The sequence below is a fragment of the Dromiciops gliroides genome, chromosome 3 (assembly GCF_019393635.1).
Source record: "Dromiciops gliroides isolate mDroGli1 chromosome 3, mDroGli1.pri, whole genome shotgun sequence".
NCBI classification, from domain to species: Eukaryota; Metazoa; Chordata; class Mammalia; order Microbiotheria; family Microbiotheriidae; genus Dromiciops; species Dromiciops gliroides.
The window spans coordinates 340849732-340871274 of NC_057863.1; the positions used below are offsets into that span (position 1 = coordinate 340849732).

The 21543-nt window shown below is 42.2% G+C and overlaps 1 protein-coding gene across 1 annotated transcript; it reads right to left on the bottom strand.

The window, feature by feature from the left end:
* Positions 1-2217: 2217 nt before the first annotated feature.
* Positions 2218-20492, bottom strand: LOC122747574 (serotransferrin-like). The gene is given in 17 exon segments (XM_043993517.1): positions 2218-2495; positions 3594-3777; positions 4757-4941; positions 6698-6765; positions 7496-7643; positions 8113-8265; positions 9180-9233; positions 9770-9860; positions 11377-11540; positions 13609-13777; positions 14370-14548; positions 15303-15358; positions 17131-17275; positions 17971-18159; positions 19152-19260; positions 20219-20382; positions 20429-20492. Coding segments are annotated over 17 exon segments (2157 nt in total). The 3' UTR covers positions 2218-2460.
* Between the last annotated feature and the right edge of the window lie 1051 nt (positions 20493-21543).

Sequence of the window (21543 nt, forward strand, 5' to 3'; positions counted from 1 at the left end):
TGGGCATAGAACATCACAATATGATGCAACCCGGCCCTTACCAACAAGCCACATATACAGCCAGCCCTGACCATCAGGCTAATGATACAACAGATCCCGATGCCCAAGGCATACTTCAAACAGAACAAAACCCATGGGAAACAATGCCACAGGAAATAGAGCACCAGAATCTAGTTCTCACAGCCCACAATCAGGAAGCAACCCTTCCACTGGGCAAAAACAAGGACAAAACTCTACGTGGCCCTAATAACCAAGACTTGGTTCCAGCCATCCCCGACTCTCAGGATACTGATGTACCAGGCCCCAGTACCCCAGTCACAATCAAACCAAAACAAGGACATTGGGATTTGATGCTCCCTGAAACAGACCACATGGTCATAAAAGGTCTCACAGTCCAGCAACAGGAAGAAACACCTTCCCTGGCTTTAAACCATGAGGATCTAACTCCATTTAATTCTATCCATTGGGCCAATTCTTTACTGATCACTTAGCACACAGCTAGACCAACTCTTCTTAGTTAAACTATGAATAGGCCACTGGAAAACAATGTCACCAACCCAGAATTTCAACAACACAAGACTATGAGGCAACTACTATACTGAGCATTGACTTAGAGAACCAAACTTTGCCTGATCCCAACAATCATGACATACCTCCATACGACTCTAAGGATAAAACATCAGATCCCAACAAAACACTAGGAAACAATACCCCCAATAATAAATAACCAGACCATAGTTCCTATGGATCATGTGTCTGAGGGAACATCTCTCCTCAACTTGGATCCCAAGCACACAGTTCTACTTGGACCCAATGATTAGACTCCAACTCCACCATGCCCTGCCCAGCAGCCTAGGGATGCATCAGGCAGTGATGCCCAAATCTCATTTCATACACAAATCCTCTTAAAAGCAATTTAACCTTCCCAAAGAGATCATGGAAAAGGGAAAAGGACCCACATGTACAAAAATATTTATAGCTGCTCTTTATGTGGTGGCAAGGAATTGGAAGTTGAGGGGATGCCCATCAATTGGGGAATGGCTGGACAAGTTGTGGTATATGAATGTAATGGAATACTATTGTGCTGTAAGAAACGATGAGCAGGAGGAGTTCAGAGAAACCTGGAGGGTCTTGCGTGGGTTGATCAGTGAGATGAGCAGAACTAGAAGAACATTGTACACAGTATTATCAACATCGTGTGTTGATCTACTGTGATGGACTATATTCTTCTCACCAATGCAATGGTACAGAAGAGTTCCAGGGGACTCATGATAGAAGAGGATCTCCAAATCCAGGAGTATAGATGCTGATTGAACCATACTATCTCTTTTTTTTTTTTTTTTTGGTGCTGTTTTTCTATTTTGAGGTTTTACCTCATTGCTCTGATTTTTCTCTTATAACATGACTAATGCAGAAATATGTTTAATGCTATTATGTATCAGATTACCTGCTGTCTAGGGAAGGGGGGAGGGAAGGGAGGGAGAAAAATCATGAAAGAACACATCTAGTGGGTTTAGACAACCAGGACAAAATCCCACCTTGACTTGGCCACCAGATCTCTCCTTCACTGAGCATTGACTATAAGGCTAGTGACATTCCAGACACCAATGCTCAGATCTTTGTTCAACCAGAATTAGATCACTGGGAAACTGCCACTGGCAACAAACCACCAGTACATACCAGAAGGCTGGGATTAAGGGCAACACCACTAATGGGCATCAGTCCTGAGGATACAAGTCTCTCTAGCTCCAACTGTCACAGTATACCTCAGAAATCAGTGCTGGATTTGTTATTTTTTTATTTTGAGACTTAAGAAAGTGATGGTGAAAATGTTAATACAGATGAAACTTAAAAGTGTATTGTGTTTTCAGAGAGCCAGTTGTTAAAACAATGAGCAGCACCCCCTACACCCTGCCACACACGCACCTGTGGGAACTAATTGTAAAGAACATTTCATTCAAACCTGGGTGTTTCAAGTGACAGCAAGTTATAGTGAATGAATTCTGGCCTCAGCCCAGAAGAGCTAGGGAACCCCAGGAGCCAAGCCCCTGGTGTCCCCAGGCTACTCTTAGACTGGAGCTGACTCATCAGGAGCTGGTCTACACTGGTAGTCAGTCTCCTCAGTGAGAGTTCTTTGTACCAATGAAATCACATGTCTAGTCTAAAATAAAAATGGGAATACAACATGGCAGTGCAGTCTAGACATAGGAAAAGGCATGAGATGTGAAGGAAGTTTAATATGAAAACACAGAGAATCAGTGACATTCTTCCACTTTATTGTTCAGATGACATCAGGGAAGTATGAAGGTTGAAGACATTATTCCTCTCTAGGATCATCTGTTAAAAGGAAGTGAGAAGGCCGTCCCCACCATTCTTGGAGATCAGGAAAGAGCAGCAAAAAGCAGTGTAGCCATCTGGTGGTTAGTCCCTCATGGGAGAATGTCTCAAGTTCCTGGCTTTCTAGAATTTGTGAAATTCACAGACAGGCAGGAGATCTGTGGGGAAAGAATAGGACAGATTCAGCTATGATTCAGTTTCTTCCAGATATTTCCTAAAAATGATTTAGCCCCCAACCTCCTGCAATATGTAAAATGGCAGTTCTATACTAGAAATTAGAGTCAAGTAATAAACTATAGACAATATTTGTAAAGGGCCTGGTACAAGAGGGAAACTTCCTTCTCTTCCCCACTCCCTTCCTCACCAGTTTTGTCAATAGGAAAAAAATTGTGCCCTTCCACTCTTCTTTTTATTATTATTCTTATTTATTAAGTGACTACTATGTACCAGGCCCTTTTCAAATATCTCATTTGATCCTCATAAGCACGCTGGGAGGGAGGTACTATTATGATCCCTTGTTAAGGAAACTGAGTCAGACAGAGGTTAAATGAATTGTCCAGGGTCAAATAGCTAGTGTTTGAGGCCAGATTTGAACTCAGGTATTCCTTTGTTGTCCAGCAATCTGTTCACTGCATCACCTAGACTGATTTTGTCTATAAGAAAAGACAGTCTCATACTTAGGTACTAATGATAGTTCTTTGAGGACAGACATCTGAATTTTAAAGTAAAGGCATTCTCAGACTCCTTTTTGTACTTTTGGGGGGAGAGGAAGTAGGAGGAGTTGAGGAATGGGATCTTAGATGCCCACCAAGGGTTATGATGAATAAAGAGTTGGATTTTTCTGGTTGGTTCTTGGCTTTCTTTGTATCCATAGCTCTCAGTAGGTGTCTTATAATAGTAGGTGTTTAATAAATGCTTGTTGACATGACTGGACTGAAGTCATTATCTTCTATCCTCCTGTTTACCACCAGCCCTCTTTCAACAAGGTTATATCCAAGACCAACCTAAGGCTGAGAAAGGAAGAAAAGGGCCAACAGCAAGCTGGAGGGAAGTCACTGTGCTCACCAGCCACTGCCCCACATGGCAGTTTATTAGAGACAGGCATAAGTAAGTTGAGACTGATAGCTTTCTGTCTCCTCGGCACCTAGAACCATAGCATGTACTCACTATTTCTCACACTTTCTCATTCCTGTGTTCCTAAGGAATCCATTTGATAGTTAGCTACCTGTTTCCCGGTGACGTTTCCTTCTACTTACTGGAAGTTGAGCATTTCTTCAGAGAGCCAACAGCTGTGACATACTCTTGTCCTAAGAATGTCTCATAGGTGATGTCATCTGAGAGTTTTGCCAGGCACTCAGTGTTGTCCTTGAACAGGAGGTTTTTGGTTTGGGGGAGGATAGTAAAAATGTCTCGATTGTCCCCATAAGTTCCAAAACGGCTCTGAGTCAAAGAGACAGACACATTATCAGCAGGCATCCATAGGAAAATGGTTTGCACAGGATCAGCCTTAGAGGAAGCTTCAAAGCAATACAAGTTGACTACTGGTGTCTTTCTTTTCACATTGTCAACTCTCTCCCTTCCTAATATTACCACCACCACCAGCTCTACAATCCATCAAAACTTACTCATCTTCTGTCTACTTAGAGCCTTATTTTGACATCTATGATACTATCTTTTCAGATGCTGAAGGATTTCCACTTAATGCATTACCCTACCTAAGGGAAATTTAAAATGGCATTCCCAGAGATAAAATACCTTTAACTTGGCAGACTCTGGGGCAGTGTGCCATCCAAGATGTCTTTTGAGAGTAGAGGGGTTTTATGGATTTTCCTTCAATCATACAATTAGGCAACTACCTGCTCTACCAATATACAAGTAAAGGCCTTCCCTGGTTTATTCATTTCTTTTGTCAGTCTTGTGATATTTTGAATTCAGAGACATGTCTTTTTCTCAGTGCCCAGCTCTGTGCCAAGCTCTACAAGTGCTATTTCTGACTATTTTCCTTTTTAAAAGCAGATCAGCAAGGACAAAAACCAAATATATTTTATCCCAACCTGTATCCAGGCCATCACTTTCACCTCTAGAAATGAGAAAACTTAAGTGAAATAGGCAAGTAAAGGCAAGTATCCCAAAGTCTCCCAATAAGCTCAAGAAAGAACAGATTGAAAAACTGCATTTTCCTCTGTTCTTGAATCAGAAAGCCCTCGAGTCAAAGGGTCACACAGGATTCCTGCATGTTCTCCCTTTCTTTCCACATAGACACTAAGGACAGAGCAAAAGCGTTAACATGGTTACAACCAATGATCTACATTCAGATTTAAGTAGAAGCAAGATCAAGTGACTGGGTTCTGGACCCAGTGAACTGATTCAAGTCTAATTAAGTTAGGGAAAGGAATGGCAGGCCCTGATTTATACAGACCTGTTGGTCCAATAGCACCTGGCGGACTAACTGTGCCTTATCTTTCCGTGAGATCACAGCATGGTTTGGTGTCTTAGCCAAGTGACATGTAGCAGGATTGGTCACTTCCCTCTGGATTCCATCTAAACATAAGAACCTAAAGTCTCCACTCTTCAGGTTTTCTGCCCAAGAGTCCGTATTCTTTCCTGAAAAGAGAATGAAAGTGACCATTAACAGCAACCACTTTGACTTCAGTTAGTTAATTCATTGGCCATCACTCATAATTATGAGTACCTAGGGATTTCATTTACTGCTTTTTTTTTTTTTTTTAGTGAGGCAATTGGGGTTAAGTGACTTGCCCAGGGTCACACAGCTAGTAAGTGTTAAGTGTCTGAGGCCGGATTTGAACTCAGGTACTGCTGACTCCAGGGCTGGTGCTCTATCCACTGCACCACCTAGCTGCCCCCTGCTTTTCTATAATACTTTATAGAATTAATTAATAATTTATAGACAATAATAATTTCTATAATCTATATATCTGTGCCATAGTAATGTAGGGAAAGAAAAAAGGGTCAACTGCCTCCCAGGAGGAGAGTTCAACTTCAGATTTCATGACCAATTCATCCTCTCTTGAACACCTCCAACCTACCACACTTTTTCTTAAGGATCAAACCAAACCTCTGGGTTTGAGACCAAGGAGAAAGTAATTTGTTCTTCTGTTTCCAAATACCTCTTAGCAGTATTAGAGAGAAAAAACCCTGAATCTTCTGTTGCCCAGACATTGACCACTAGTGTCTATACCTCATCTGCCAGGTTCCTCTTGGGGACAAAATTCTTTGGGGAGTCACTTATGAAAGCCTCCTTGAGTCTGTAATTCCCATGTCTGCACAATAGCACACTCATGTGAATACATATAACATACACACACACACACACACACACACACACACACACTCCATAAACTTCAGTGCCTCCCTGTCTCCTCCAGGATCAAAGATAAAAACTCTGATTGGCGTCCAAAGCCTTTAGTAACCTGTCTCTGTGCCTCCTCCTCACCCTTTCCAATCTTACATTTTACATCCCTGTGACACTATGGAATTTTTACTGGTTGCCCCCCATATCTGAAATGCACTCTTTCCTCATTTCTTCAAATCCTAGCTAAAATTCCATCTTTTACAAAAAGGCTCCCCATCCCCCATAATTCTAGTGCTTTCCTTCTATTAGTTATTTCCTATTTATGCAGCATACCACGTGCAAGGCAGGGACTGCCTTTTGCCTTTCTTTGTATTCTCAGGACTTAGCACGGTGCCTGGCACATAGTAGGCATTTAACAGATGTTGATTGACTAACACTACTTCTTATAGTGAGTAATAGAGGTGGCATCAGCTGTTTGAAGTCCAAGGGGATGCTACTGATTGTGTCCCCCTCTGGGTCCTGATTATTGAATGCCTCAGGTTAAACTATCATACTGTGAACTCCAAGAGGTCTGGTTCTGAATTTTATTTATGCTTTATATATAATCGAATAATAGAGCTCAAAGGAACCTAAGAAAGCAACTAGTATCTAGCTCTTTCATTTTACATGTGAGGGAACTAAGACCTTGAGAGGAGAACTGATTTGCCAAAAGCCACATAAGTAACACCAAGATTTGAACCCGGGTTTAAATTGGTTGATTAATCCTAAATCCAGTGCTCTTTTCATGACAATCCACTCCTCCCCTTGGCACCCAGCACAGAGCTCTTCATAACCATACATACTCAATTACTCTCTTGAACTGAATTGGGCAGGTTTGGTAGAGGCCCATGTGCCACCCTTGGTCCTCCCTACAAATGTGGAAGATTTCATGGTTCCCTGGAATAGAACTGTAACTGGATCCCAGAGGAGGTCATGGATTTCCCCACATGTCTAACCCACCACAGAACATGACTATACAGGTAGTCAAAAATAGAGGTGATCACGTACCATCTGTATTCTCCAGGACAGTGGTGTGTTTCACGAAGGCAACATCTCCTTTTCTCTCAGCCAGGCATCTTTAAAAGATGAGACAGAATCAGATGAAAAGCAAGTCAGCATTAAGATGCTCTTTCTTGAAGAAAATCTCTTTCAGAGTCATACATTTTTCTTTTATAGAATCATGGGATGACCTGAAAGGGACCTCAGAGGTCTTCAAGTCTAATCTCCTTATTTTACAGATAAGGAAACTGAGCTCCAAGAAAGTGGCAGAGGCAGGATTTGAACCCAAATCCTGACTACAGAAGCAGTGCTCTTTCTACCATGCCATGCTGAAACCACTATATTCATATAATTCTTCCCATGTTCTCATCAATAATACATTTCCATTTTGTCTTGTCGGTGTCCTCACATTATTTTAGCAGTGATAGAACCCTTTACTTCCTATAAAATTTTAGTGGCATCCGTGTAATCAAATTTCTAAAACAAAAATTTAATGCCAACTACTAATAATCCCAAATAACAGAAGGCAAATTTAAAATTTGAAATTTCTATTATCAGAACACTTCCCCCCGCCAAATATAGCAGCACTACAAACTAATGAGAAGGATGGAATTGTTCAGGAACACCTGGGTCCCTATATGCCACTATATGCATCTTTCAGTTTCTTCGAAGGTCTGTTTCCTAAGGCTGGTGCCCTTCTAAGTATATCCCAGAGCTGAACGTATTGAAAATGTGTCAAGAAAAAAAAGGGGAAGAGACTGCTGGTGGGGGTGGTATCATTAATAGGGTTAGAGTTCATACACTTACCTAAAAGCCCCGGTGTAGCCATAATAGGTTTCTTTGGAACTAGAAGCACATTTATGCAAAACTGGTGAGTCTTTATTGCCAATACATAAGGCACAGAGATTGGAAGCAGGATCAGCACCAGGTGCACAGGATTCACTGAAGTATTGATCTGCATAGAGGAAAGACAGCTGTTTCTACTTGAATCAATACAAGAGTACTTCCCTTTCCCTTCCATGTTAAAAAGCTTCTATTTTAAACTATGAAATTGCCTCAATTAAGTAAAATTGTAAAATGATCTGATCATAAGCCCAGAACCTAAAATAAATTGGAGGCTCAGAGATTAGGCTACAGCCAGGTATGCTGCCCATTGCAGGGATAGAAGGTGATGGGAAAAAAACACCTCAAAGCTCATATACAGAAAGTCAATTCATTTACCCCCCACCAACACCCACGTCCTTTGGTGACTACTATTCTTCTAATCTGTCTTTGATAGCTGATTTACCCTGATTCCACCAATATAGAAATGTTTAGGACTCCCTTCCCCCCAAGGTAGTGAGCTATCTCACAATGTCACTTTCCCCAAGTCTCTAACCACTAGAGTAAGTCAGACAAATAACTGCCTCAAAGAACCAGCTTACCAAAATCACAGGAATGGGTTTGGTTGTATATCAGGCCCATGGGTATGTTCCAGCCAGCAGTTCTTCCAGCGGCTGTGTGGCAGGATTTCTTGCCTTTTAGAGTAGCCCAAATGCGATCAGTACCTGATCTAACAACAGCCACGGCATAATAGCCTGGAAGAAAACAGATGCAGAAAAACAAAAGTTAGCATCATGAGGCCTTCCTGAAGGTGCCACTTGGTGCCGCCAGACCAAGCCTTCTTCATGCCTTGGGAAAAACATATAAATGTCCCCAGAATTATGCAACTGAAGAGTTGGAAGGACCTCAGCAGGCATCCACTTCATTTCTCATTACCAGAAAGGTATCTCCACTGTAATATACCCAACACACAGCCTGTACTCAGAAAAATTCCAATTGGAGAGAATACATTATATCAGAAGGAAACCTTTTCCATTGATTTGGTTTTGTTCAGTCATTTTTCAGTCACATCTTACTCTGTGACCCCATTTGGAGTTTTCTTGACAAAGACACTGGAGTGGTTTGCCATTTCCTTCTCCAGCTCATTTTACTGATGAGGAAACTAAAGCCAACAGGGCACATGCATATAGATGTGTATCTGTGTCTGTGGGTCTGTGTATATAATCAGAAATTTGTCTTTGTTTCCTTCCTACCTCTGTTTGGGAGTTGAGAAAGTCACTTTGCATTTAATCCCTGACTGCTTGAAAGTGCAAGGATTGGTTTTTACCATTTTCTAAGCAAAATATGTATGAGTTTGATCCCCTTCTTGGCCTGCCACAGGGCTAATAAGGATGAACCCCGACCAGGGACTGTTCCATATCTTGAAATCTATAGGAACATATGCAATCCCCTAATGAGTCTTTGGAACTAACGTTAGGATTTTGTTTTTCTCCCTCTCTTTTTAAGTGGGAGAATAAGTGAATTTTTGTTCATTTAAAAACATTTAATTTTTTTAAAAAATCTGATCTTGGCTTCCTACCATTTCATCTTCTTCAGCTCTTTTGTAGCTCTGCTTTTTATAACAATAGAAATGTTCCTTCCACCCCTGGAATTACCAATTCAGACTCACCCTCAGCAGGTTTATTCACACAGTCAGGCCCATGCCTCTCTGCATCCTTAGGTGCTGAAATAAAGAAGACAGAGGAATGAGCCATCTTTCATCTGCAGTCACTAAATATCAGGTCTCCTTAAGGATAAGTGTTTATCCCATTCCAAAGTTATCCCATTAAGGAGAATCTTTGATTTTTCACCAGTTTAGAATAAAGTGAAAAGTGAAAATTCATTCCCTTTCAGCTACCTACCCTTCCATTTTGGTCCCACCCTTAGAGTATGTGGATAAAATCAGGCCCATATTTTGTCTTTCCTCTTGCCCTTTGACAATTTAGAACCTCTCTCCACCAGAAGTAGAGCAAGAAGACATGGAATTTGACCTTGTATGTAGCAAAGGGATAAAAGGCTAAGGGGCTAACCTGAGCTGTCTGTTATCTCAGAGCTTTAAATGTTTGAATGATTATTGGTCATACTACTGTTTTATCCCTTTGATATTTCCCACCCTTCTTCTGCCTAAAGGGAACAAATCCTAGTGAGAGTTATGTGCACAATCTTTTGTCTGGAGTCCAGAGGGAGTCAAGCACAAGGAGAAATGCTCTCTCTACTTACTATAGTTCTCTACTAGGACAGGCACCAGACCACACTTTCCAGCAAGATAGACATATCCTCCATCAGTGCTCATGGCATCAGCTTCCCCTTTCTGTGGGGGCAAAGCAAATAAATCATTACCAAAACACCTGGGATGTTACCTGTTCCATGTAGCCTAGTAGCGGTCCATCAGGACTGATGCAGTACACACTTGGTGACAGGGCTGACTGATTAGGGAAAGAGAAGAGTGGGATGGGAAGTAAGGAAATTAAGTGGAGATTGACACCAGAAGACTACCTTGAATATCAGCTTCACACAGCAGACAATTGGAGGGGGAAATAGTCTCACCTTTTATAAAGCACTTTATGGTTTACAAGGCATTTTCCTGAAAACAATCCCACGAACTAGGCAATTTTTACAATCATTATCCCCGTCTTATAGACTAGAGAAGTAAGCTGATCACAAAAACAACTCAAGTCAAGGTCTCTGTCCTACCTTCCACCATCTCAGTTGCTCTGGTTGCTTGACACCTCACAACTTTCTTTTGCTTACCACGGACACTAAGCTACCTGTCCTTCCTCTCTCACCCAGTTCTCCTCTGACCATCTGTACTTACTGATACATGAACTTCAGCATTAAGGAAGGCAGTCTTTGTTGATGGAATATTTATCCCCAATAGAAAGCTAATTTGGCCAGTATGGGGATGAAATCCACAAAGACCTTGATCTGAAATAAAAAAGAACTGAGTTTCTGCCAGCTGTGTGACCTGCTGATAGAGAATCAGAAGTGGTAATACCAAAGATAGGCCATTTTCTGTGTTCTAAATCACACCTATGTTACAGAATTGTTGTGAAACTCACAACATGTAAAAAGCTTTCCACACTTCATAATTGACATTTATATATATTTATATAATTTTTCAGATATACTTAATTTTTTTTACACAAGTCAAGCCACACATGCTGCAGGAAAGGCTACAACTCTCTAGTAGGCAATAGCACACCCTTGGGTGCACAGGACAATGAAAGAAAACACACATTCATTGAATTGGGGAGTTTTCAGACACTGTCTACACAGTACAAATTCTTTGGCTCATCTCTGTCCATGTCATGAAATTAACAGTACGCCAGCAGTGCCCAGAGAGAGCCAGGTTTTCTTCTCAAGAAGCTTTCTATGAGCACCAAAAGGCATCCACATATTAGTCTGCTTGATGGCTCCATTGAATTTCCTGGGCATGGGGGAAGGGGCTCAGTTGAGTGGCAACAGAATGGATTGTCTGAATAATGGCAGCAATACACTTGGCTCCTAAGAAGTTGGTGTTCCATGTAATGCCCTGACAGAGTAGCCCAGACTTAGCAGAAGTATTGTTATTATTAATATTGATCATCATCTTCCTTCTCCATTAGGAAATCCCTACTTTGGATGATAGTTTAGATTTAGACAGGACTATCAATATCATCTAGGCCAAGTCCTTCATGTTACAAGCAAAGAAACTTGAGTCCTAGTGAGCCAAGCAACTTCTTCAGGGTCACACAACTGGTAAACAGTAGAGCCCTAACCAGAACCCAGGTTCTCTAGGCTGAAGAACCCCTAAACAATGATGCTGTACCAAAATGGAAGCTATCTACCATTATCTTGACAATGCAGTCTTCAGCATTTTCTCCCACCTCACATGCAATGACTCCATTACTGAACACGCTCCATTCATCACATTTTTTCTTTTCATCATCATTTACTGTGCACCACTTCACCTTCTTGTCCCCTAAGGAATGCATCTTGTCTAGGGATTGACCTGGGAAGAGAAGTAAGAGTTTGGCCTCCTAATCAATCCTGAAAATGAACCATGCAAGTGTTTGGAGGTGTGGCCAGTGAAAGATGAAATGACTGAGGAAACAAGGTTTGATCTTGAGCTTATTGATTTATTTTTTTCTTTGTGTGTGAGACAATTGGGGTTAACTGACTTGCCCAGGGTCACACAGCTAGTAAGTGTCTGAGGTCAGATTTGAACTCAGATCCTCCTGAATCCAGAGTTGGTGCTCTGAGTGGCAAGGAGAGGTGGTCCAGCTTCCCAGCCACACAGGGCTCAGTTCAAATAATACAATGAAGTTTTCTCCCAATTCCCACAATTGAATAAACTTTTTTTCACAAGACAGAAGTTGGACTAGACCCATAACTGAATAGAAAGGGAACTGAGCTAGATCTAGCATTGAGTCACAAGATGGACACAATGTGGGTCACTCAATTCCCACAATTAACCATAGGGTGTCCTCATCCCCTCAGTTCCCTCAATTTCCTTAAATTTGGGGTTTCTGGCATGAAAAGAAGGTTATCATTCACCTAGTAACCAGAAGAGCTCTTTCATTTGCTTGAACACCCAGGAACTCAAGGTCTTATGCTGATCTCATTACCTCCCCCTTTTCACACTTTACACTCCTAGAAGAATCCCCCTAGCCTCCATCTTCTCTTTAAAACAAAGAGGACTAGAAAAAATTATCTGCAAGGTTCCATCTGACCCAAAGCATATGGCCCTATGGTCTTTAGAAAGGAAAATTCTCTTAATTTCCAAGGGAGGCTGGGAGGGAAGAGAGGCAAAGTCGGATCTCTGTGGCTCTCTCCTAGGCCAACAGTAAGACCATATTTGTTTTCTGAATTTGGTAGCTCATCCCACTGGAGGGCTATGTTCCCATGGTACATCAGCAGCAATAGAATTTTACCACTAGAGGGGCTGGCCTATGGACCACTCTAAATGAGCAAGTCAAGACACCCTCATGATGTCATCAGAGAACAAAGGAAGAACAACTTTAAATAATTGAAGGTAATGTTGAATTTCAGGTAGATCTTAGTTAAAATAAAGATGTAATTTTTTTGTCCCTATCCAAGTCACAGACCCCCTGAAATGTATCCATAGATCCCTTAGTAGTGCACGAAGCCTAGGTTAAGAAACTTTGAACAAAAGCTTCCAGGATACAATTTCATTGACCTGTGACTTGTCCAAAGATCTAGACCTGGGAGAGACCTCAAAAGCCATCTAACCCCAAACCCTTCATTTTGCAAGATGAAGAAATGGCAGAGAGTGGTTATGGGACCTGACCTGAGGTTGGGCAGGTAGTAACCATTGGTTTTAACCTAGATCCTGAGCCCCAGAATGGCCCATTTTCCACTTCCATTTCCACTCTGATTCTAACCCTAGTGTGCTGTTCCACATCATGCTAGAGACTGTGGGTATTTATTTATTTTATCAGATTCTCAAATATCTTTGATTAAGTGTATATATTCATATATCATATGTATTATATCCTGTATATTCATCATATGATATATTCACATCTATATGATTTCCAAAGTCCCTTCTATCCCTGACATCCTGATTCTGTACTTCACCAGTGATGTCAACTTAGAACTGTGATGGTTAGGAGGATTTCCTGAGTAGTTGTACTGAGGATCATAGGTAAGATTGGGGAGGGACATTCTGAAATTTCCCCCTGTGCCAAGTAAAATAACACTGTGTGGACAGCAGAGCCTCAGGATGTAGTCCTTGAAATGTTTGTCACTGTCCCTAATCAGAACTAAATCTTCCAAAAGGCTACCAGATTCAGGTGACAAACACTGAGAGCCATCTGGCCTAATAATCTGTGGGAGACCAGGAGGAGAAAGTCATTTAACCCCTCTGAGTCTTGGTTTCTCCATCTTATCAGTTGCCATGGATTTTTATAAAGTGTTTTGGAATTCTCAAAGGGCCAAATGCCTGGAAGTGTTATGATGTCTTACAGTGCCTGCAACTGAGTTAGAATCATGAACTGCCCTATATGCTGACATCACACTGCTTGGGGTCTCCCCAGTGTGGACCAGTCTCTGCTTACCTTTCATAGGCTTAATAGCCCGGATGAATTGGTATCCCAGGTACAGTTCATAGTCCATCTTTGGAGGAATCCTCAAAAGTCTGTTGGCGGTATCCTTAAACAGCAAGTTTTTTCCATGTGGAGAACTAAATAGATTGAATTTCTCTGATTTGCCCTTGCCAAAATGTTCCTATTCAAGGAAAAAAAGAACCATGAATGAAAACTACTAACAAGGGAGGAGATAACCCAGTGTTTGGGTTCTTTTCTCTCTATTCTCTCATTTGGTGACCCAATCTGCTCCCATGCTTTTAATTATCATCTCTTAGGCATTGGTGTTCACCAATCTCTATATCCAGCCCTAGCCTCTCTTGAGTTCCCGTCTATTTCCATCATCACTAGCTGCCTCCTGAATAGTTCCATAAGCATTTCAGACCCCAAAAGAACTCATGATCTTGTCCCAAATGCCCATTTCTCTGCTGAATTTCCCTATTTCGATCCAGGGCTCCACCATCCTTCTAGTCACCCAGGTTCACTGCTTTGGAGTTTTCCTCAATGCCTCACTCCCTCCACTCCCAACTTTTACAATCCCTGCTTATCATTGCTGTTGTTTCCCCTCTTCCTTCCTTTTTCTGTCTCTCCCCAGAACATGCCTAATGCAGAGATGCATTTTGTATGACTTCGTATTTATAATGAACTTTACATTTCTTGCCTTCTCAATCAGTGGAGGAGGGGAAAGACAGAAGGACAGATTTGGGAACTGAAAATAAAATGAAAAGCAATACCTGTGCTGTGGAGAGGAGATCCCAGATCAGGTCCTCCTTGCCATTCACATTTTGGGTCACGACAGCATGGGCTGGGATCCTGGCCAGGTTGCAGTCCAGGTACTGACTCATAGGTTTCCTTGTGTTATCAGGACACAGTAGCTCATATTTTTCTCCTTCAGTCTTGTTTTGAAGGTTCTCTGCAAGAAGGAGCAAAAACCTCAAATGAGCAGAGTTCCAAGGATTAATCTAGGCCCCATGTGAGTCAGTCTCAGCATCTCCAGAAGATTGAGCCTGGCAAGACTAGTGAGGCCAGATCTTCTACAGTACAATCTCAAATGGAATAAGCCCATGTTAAGCTACTGTATGCAAAGCACTATGATAGGCACTCCATGAGATACATATTTCTCTGACCAACATCTATAGTGGAATCAGAATTTTAGGCCAAATAGATATTAGCCCTATTATTTTGTTGTGTTTTTGGAATCTTGGCAATATAACCATACAAAGGCCTAAGAACAAATTGGATATTGCTGAAGGACCAGACTTTCCCATGAGAAATCTTGCATGTTGTCAATGATCCAACATGTTACCTCTACCCCAGCCCCACCCCACCACTTCCCTTGGTTGTGGAGTCTCAATGATTTCCACTTTTATGTCTAATATTTTTGTCTTTGTGTGGTCCTCACTCTGAAGGACATTACAATCTGGCAGGGTGAACTGATACCAAGGTGGGTAACTTTAATCTACAAGTATTGGGGTATGGGTAGAGATGTAGATAGAAAGGTTAATAATCAATGAAAAAAAGGCCCAGCAGAGGCCAGTGCAGGAAATTCCACCTATCTTCCATCAGATGTTAAATGGTGAACTATCTTTGTTATTATTCTCTTCAGAAGAGGGTTGTAAGAACACAAGGGACAGCAGGAAGGGGGGCTTCTCTACACTGGTACTTACCTAACACGGTTGTGTGCTTGACAAAACTCACATCACCCGCATTGTCCTTCAGGCATCTGGGGAAAAGGGAAGCCACAAGCCCATCATTAATAGTTTATCCTCTGCTTTCCTACAGTCCTCACAGACATAGAAGCCTATGTGGGATTTCCAAAGCAAGAAAATCCAGAGCACATCTGGTCCATAGAGGCTCATAAGGTCACGAAGTAGGAAGTGTTAGAGGCAAGATTCAAACCCCAATTCAGCACTCAGTGATACTTATCCTATTGATGCATGAAGCTTAACTGCAATTAAAGGGGAAGGTCCCACTTACTCATAGATTTATTTAGAACTGAAAAGGACCAAAGTTAGGTGAGAATTGACTTTCCTCAGTCTCATGGGTAGTAAAAGTAGGATTCAGGATTCAGACTAGTGTCTTCTGACTATAAATCCAGTTCTCCTTTTTTGGGGGAGGGGGAGTGTGAGGCAATTGGCATTAAGTGACTTGCACAGGGTCACACAGCCAGCAAGTGTCTGAGGCTGGATTTGAACTCAGGTCCTCCTGACTCCAGGGCTGGTGCTCTATCCACTGTGCCACCTAGCTGCCCCATTATAAACCCAGCTTCCACTGTGCCAATAAGACTTCTCATGGCCTGCCCTGTTGATAAACAGGCAACCAGTCTAATCTTCCCAAGGTAGCTAAGTGGTGCAGTGGATAGAGTGCCAGGCCTGGAATCAGGAAGACTCCTCTTCCTGAGTTCAGGTATAGCCTCAGATATTTACTAGCTAGTGTGACCCTGGTCAAGTCACTTAACCCTGTTTGACTCACTGAAACAACTGAACAACAACTAGTCTTCCCATCTCAATCCAGTGTTCTTTCTGTGGGCTCCTTGAGGTCAGAGACCACTTCTGGTACTTCTGTATTCTTATAGTCCCTAACTCAGGGTTGGGCATTCAGCATGTAACTAATGTCCAGGGTGATGTTAACTACAGAGGAGGTTCAGACACTGACCTAAGAATCTGCCAGCCCTCACGTTTTGATGGGATTTCAGGCAAAAAGGTGTGTGTGTGTGTTTAAGTAAAACAGTTTTAGAGACACTAACATGAAAGAGAATTACTTCAGGTTTTTAAAGGCTCCGGGCTGACGGACTAGAAAAAAAACACATGTTTTCCCTCTTTAAGAGTATAGGTAATTTGGCCGCACCTGTCATAGAGAAGGCACAGCTCTGCTCTGGAAATCTGCTGAACCAATGTAAAGAATAGGAGAGGAAACTAGTCAGAGGGAAATATCTATTTCAGAAATCTAATAGAGGTGGATAGGCAGGAGGGGGTCATTGGAAGGGAAATGAAAGATCAGGTCACATTGGCCCATAGGAAAAAGTGAGCCCAGAGGTCAGGCTGTGAGGCAGGGTGTGGGGGAAATTTTTCATAAGTAGCCAGCCCTTCTCTGACAACCAAGGCACTCTCTTGGCTGGACTCCTGTATACTAGATAACTTTCTCAGTCAGGCCCTTTGTCTTCCTCCAGTTCAGGCCTAGACTAGACCTAAGAAACTGAAAGAGCCAGCAATAACAGCAATGATAACAATAATAACCCCCTCTGTATATAATGCTGAAAGTTCTGCAAAGTGCCTTACATAAATTCACCTCGTTTGAACAAAAGTAGAGATGGCTGTGGAAGGACAGAACACTTGCCATCTTGCCCAACTGCTTTGGGAAACCAAGGGTCAGGATGGTTGAAGTCAAGGTGGCGCTGTTGATGGGACTCAAGAAAATCACAGGGGTTGGGGAAAATGTTCACAGACCTCTTGAGGCTTGAAGCATCACTACAGTTACAGGGAGGGTTCAACTTACTTGAAAGCTCCAGAGTAGCCAAAATAAGGTTCTCAGTCTGAGCAGGCACACTTGTCACCACCTTTTCCGGCACACAAAGAACACAGTTTTGGATTCTTCCCCAAAGCACAGGGAACACAGCTTCCAGAGAAAAACCTGGCCACAGCTACGGAGAGAAAGGAACGGTGGGCATGAGCAGTCCAGGTCATGTGGGAGGACCCACAGGAACATACCAGTCAATAGTGCTTTCTAGGCCTGCCCTCTCCCCAGAAGTCATCTCCCTAGCAATCTGCACTAAGGTAGTGATCTGAACCACTTGCTTTTCACTTTGGATGAATGAATCCACAAGAAGGTCAGCAATCTGCTTCCAAGCACAATAATCACCCACTTGTATTCCTCACTGACCATTAGTCCTGGGCCCATCTTTCAGGTGTGAATTCTGACCAATACCCTGGCCCAAGCATACATCTATCCTCCTGGTTCCTGGGAAAGTCCCAAAGCCAAGGAGATCAATTAGTTCCAGGAGCCACTAGTTCAGTACTTTTTAATCAGAAGGTCCATGAACAGCTTACATTTTGCTAGCCGTATTTCAATAAGATTAGCTTCCTTTGTGATCCTAGCTATTTTACTGTTTGCATTTAAAAACAGTGTTCTGAGAAGGGATTTATGGGATTCACCAGGCTACTGAAAGGGCTCCATCACAAACAAAAAAGTCAAGTCCCTTAAACTCTCAGTGCCCTAGGCACCTTGGGTCTAAGCCTATAAGCTACATTTCACTCCTGAAATCACAGATCTGATTGGGAGAAACCACTGATAATGACAACACTGCATCTAGAAGCCACACTGAACTTGACAGCTTACCATCCTCTATGGGCTCTAGAGGTCCTTCCCAGTCCAACAAGCCAAGTGCATAAAGTGTCCCCACGGGCATGATCCACCCAGCTGACCTGCCCAGGCCAGTGTGGCAGGCCCTCTTGCCTCTGAGGTCTTTGATTTGGAAATTGGATCCCTTCTTCACAACAGCTACAGCAAAGTACTGAGACAGAGGATCTATCAGAGATGGAAGAAACAGGAATTCTCAGCTTGGAGCCAAAGACAAGAAGGTAGCATTCTCTGCTAATCTCCTAAGGGGCGGGGAGATCCAGGAAATCTCTGATCCTGGTCTTGGATCTGTTTATCAGGAGCAGAATTTGAAAACTCTGAAATGCCTCTGTAGTCATTCTGACTACAATATTACTGCTATAAAGGACATATGAAGGCACTATCTACATCCAGAAAAAGAATCAGTTCTTTTTTCTAAATAGAAGTATGTATAGAATAATTTTACGTGTGTGTGTGTGTGTGTGTGTGTGTGTGTGTGTGTGTGTACTTAATGGTTGCTGTCTAGGGTGGGAGGGATATAGTGAAAGCAAATTTACATAACTTGGTTGCATATTTAAAAGGAATGGCAAGTTGTAAATAGATTTGTAGTTTCATATTTAATCATATTTTTTATTATCCTATGTATGTTACAGAAACACATTTTATTCCATAAACTAAAGAAATTAAAAGAAAAAAAAAGAAATCTGACTGGTATAGGAGAAGATAATCAAAGCATTTCAAAGCATTAGATGTTGGGCAAATGAGTGACTAAGAAAAGCCCCTGCTTTACATTTACCTACTCTGCAGTCTCTTCTCCTGACAATGTCCCAGCTAAAATATTGTTTTGGTGACCAGAATGATGTCCCTTATTGATTGTTCCTTTGTTCCTTGCACAAATTTTTTGAATTCTCCAGCCCCAGAAGTGCATAGAGAAAATAAGATCAGAAGGCAGAAATGTAATGGGGTTGTTTACATAAGGGCCTCTGTGATAGGGAATTTCTGGAAGTTTTGGCCCCCAACAAAAGCCCTATTCTCTCACTCTCATCAATGGCCTCTCTTGAAAATAACAAAACCCTCCTCACATTCTGCAGTTGGGGTTTAGTCTGGTCAACATGCCAAGAGTTGTCAGCATCCGATCTCCTGCCCTAGGAGCCAACATGTGCAAGTCCAGGAGAACTCACCTGTTTCGGTACCATAGTCTTCAGCAACAATGGGTTTCAGATTGTAGGGGACCAGACCTGCTTCATAGATCAAACCACCATCGATAGTCACAGCATCAGCATCATTGTCCTGAAAGGGATGAGTTAAAACAGCATCCAAGTCCTTTGTCTCTCAATAAGAACAATATGAACACGTTTAAGGGATAGGTTTGGCAGGAAATCATAGGCCAGGAGCTAAACTAGTTGACCTCAGAGGTCCTTTTCAGATCCAAATAGATGATTCTACGATCTTTTCCCATTTGTACTTGAATACTTTATTCACCAGGGTTCTCCTCCACCCCTAGAAGATAGTCTGGAGGAATTCCTGTGGCCAACAAATAAATAAATAAATAAATAATAGTGCCTGGTAGCAGAGTTCCAGGTAATGAGCATCACTGATCCGGGCTGAGTCTCAGCTGGCAGGCATCTAGTCACTGGGCCCTTACTCGGCTAAAAGCTTTCCAGCTTGGTAGACTTTGACAAAGCTTGCCCTTTGCTGGCATAACCTTTTTTTTTGGTAAGGCAATGGGGGTTAAGTGACTTGCCAAGGTCACATTCTTTCCTCTTCTATTTTCCATACAGCTGCTTTCTCAGCATTGCAAGTAATCCAGGCTCCCTTTGGGGAAAGCACTCTTCCAGAATTACTCTGGGGCAACTAGATGGTACCATTGATAGTGTGCTGGGTCTGGAGTCAAGAACACTCCTCTTCCTGAGTTCAAATACAGCCTCAGACACTCGTGGGCTGTGTAACACTGGGCAAGTCATTTAACCCTGTTTACCCCAGTTTCCTCATGGGAAATGGGAAACCACTCCAGTATCTCTGCCAAGAAAACCCCAGATGGGGTCATAAAGAGTGACATGACTGAAACAACTGAACAGTTAACAAGAATTTCTTAGAGACCCTCATAGAAGGGAAGTACCAGTGTAATAAAACAAAACAAATTAAAAAAACAAAGTGTTGGGGGAGAGAAGAGAAAATTCTTCCATTTTCCCTCAGGAAGACAATCATACACCCCTAACCATACCACTAGAAGGGCTTTTTGACCTACTGAGATGGCCTTGACACAATCCATGGTGGAAGTTTTCTTTATACAGGCCAGACTGCCATGTTGATACTCTTCCAGGGCCTCTTTAAAGTCATTACATTTCTTCAGCTCATTTTCTGATATGACACACCATCTTACTTGTTGTTCTGAAGAAGCCAGGCACAGCCCTAAAGGAGAGAAACCAGAGGGGAATGAGTTCATAATCACACTCACCTCTCTCAACCAGGAATAGAGAAGGTGCCCCCTGTCCCAAGTCCTGCTCCCTTGCCGCAGTCATCTTCCAGGAAGGAGCTCAGAGGGACAGGACCTCCAGTGCTTGTGCAACCCAGCCTGGGCTAGTCATCAGCTCTCAATTAACCAGGGCACAGGATCTCAAACACCAAGATGCCTTCCCTTTCTTCCCTACCACCTCAGAATCTAGTAGGGAAGAACTCCACAGATAGAAAAAAAAGATAATTCCCCCCTCCCTCTCCCAGTCAAGTAAAAGAAAGGCAAGATGAGCAAACAGAGAAAGGTGAGGACCATAGAAAGTTTCTTCAGTAACAAGGAAGACCGAGGTGCACCCTCAGAGGAAGATGTCAACCTCAGGGCCCCTATATCTAAAGCTTCCAAGAAAAATATGAATTGGTCTCAGGCCATAGAGGTGCTCAAAAAGGACTTTGAAGATAAAGTTAGAGGGGGCAGCTAGGTAGCGCAATGGATAGAGCACCAGCCCTGGATTCAGGAAGACCTGAGTTCAAATCCAGCCTCAGATGCTTGATACTTACTAGCTGTGTGACCCTGGGCAAGTCACTTAACCCTCATTGCCCCTGCAAAAAAAAAAAAAGATAAAGTTAGAGAGGTAAAGGAAAAAATGGAAAGAGAAATGAGGGTGATGCAGGAAAGACATGAGAAAAAAGTCAACAGCTTGAAAAGTCAAATTGGCCAAATGGAAAAGGAGGTACAAAAGCTCTTTGATGAAAATAATTGCCTAAGAATTAGGATTGGACAAATGGAAGCCAGTGACTTTATGAGAAACCAAGACACAATAAAGCAAATCCAAAATGAATAAAAAAGTAGAGGGCAATGTGAAATATCTTCTGGGAAAAACTGCTGACCTGGAAAATAGGTCTAGTAGAGATCATTTGAAAATTTATTGGTCTACACTGAAAACATGATCAAGAAAGAGCTTAGACATCATCTTCCAAGATATTCTCAGGAAAATTGCCCTGAAATTCTAGAAGAAGAAGCTAAAATAGAATTGAAAGAATCCCCTGATCACCTCCAGAAAGAGATACAAAAGGAAACTCCTAGGAATATTATAGCAAATCCAGAGCTCCCAGGTCAAG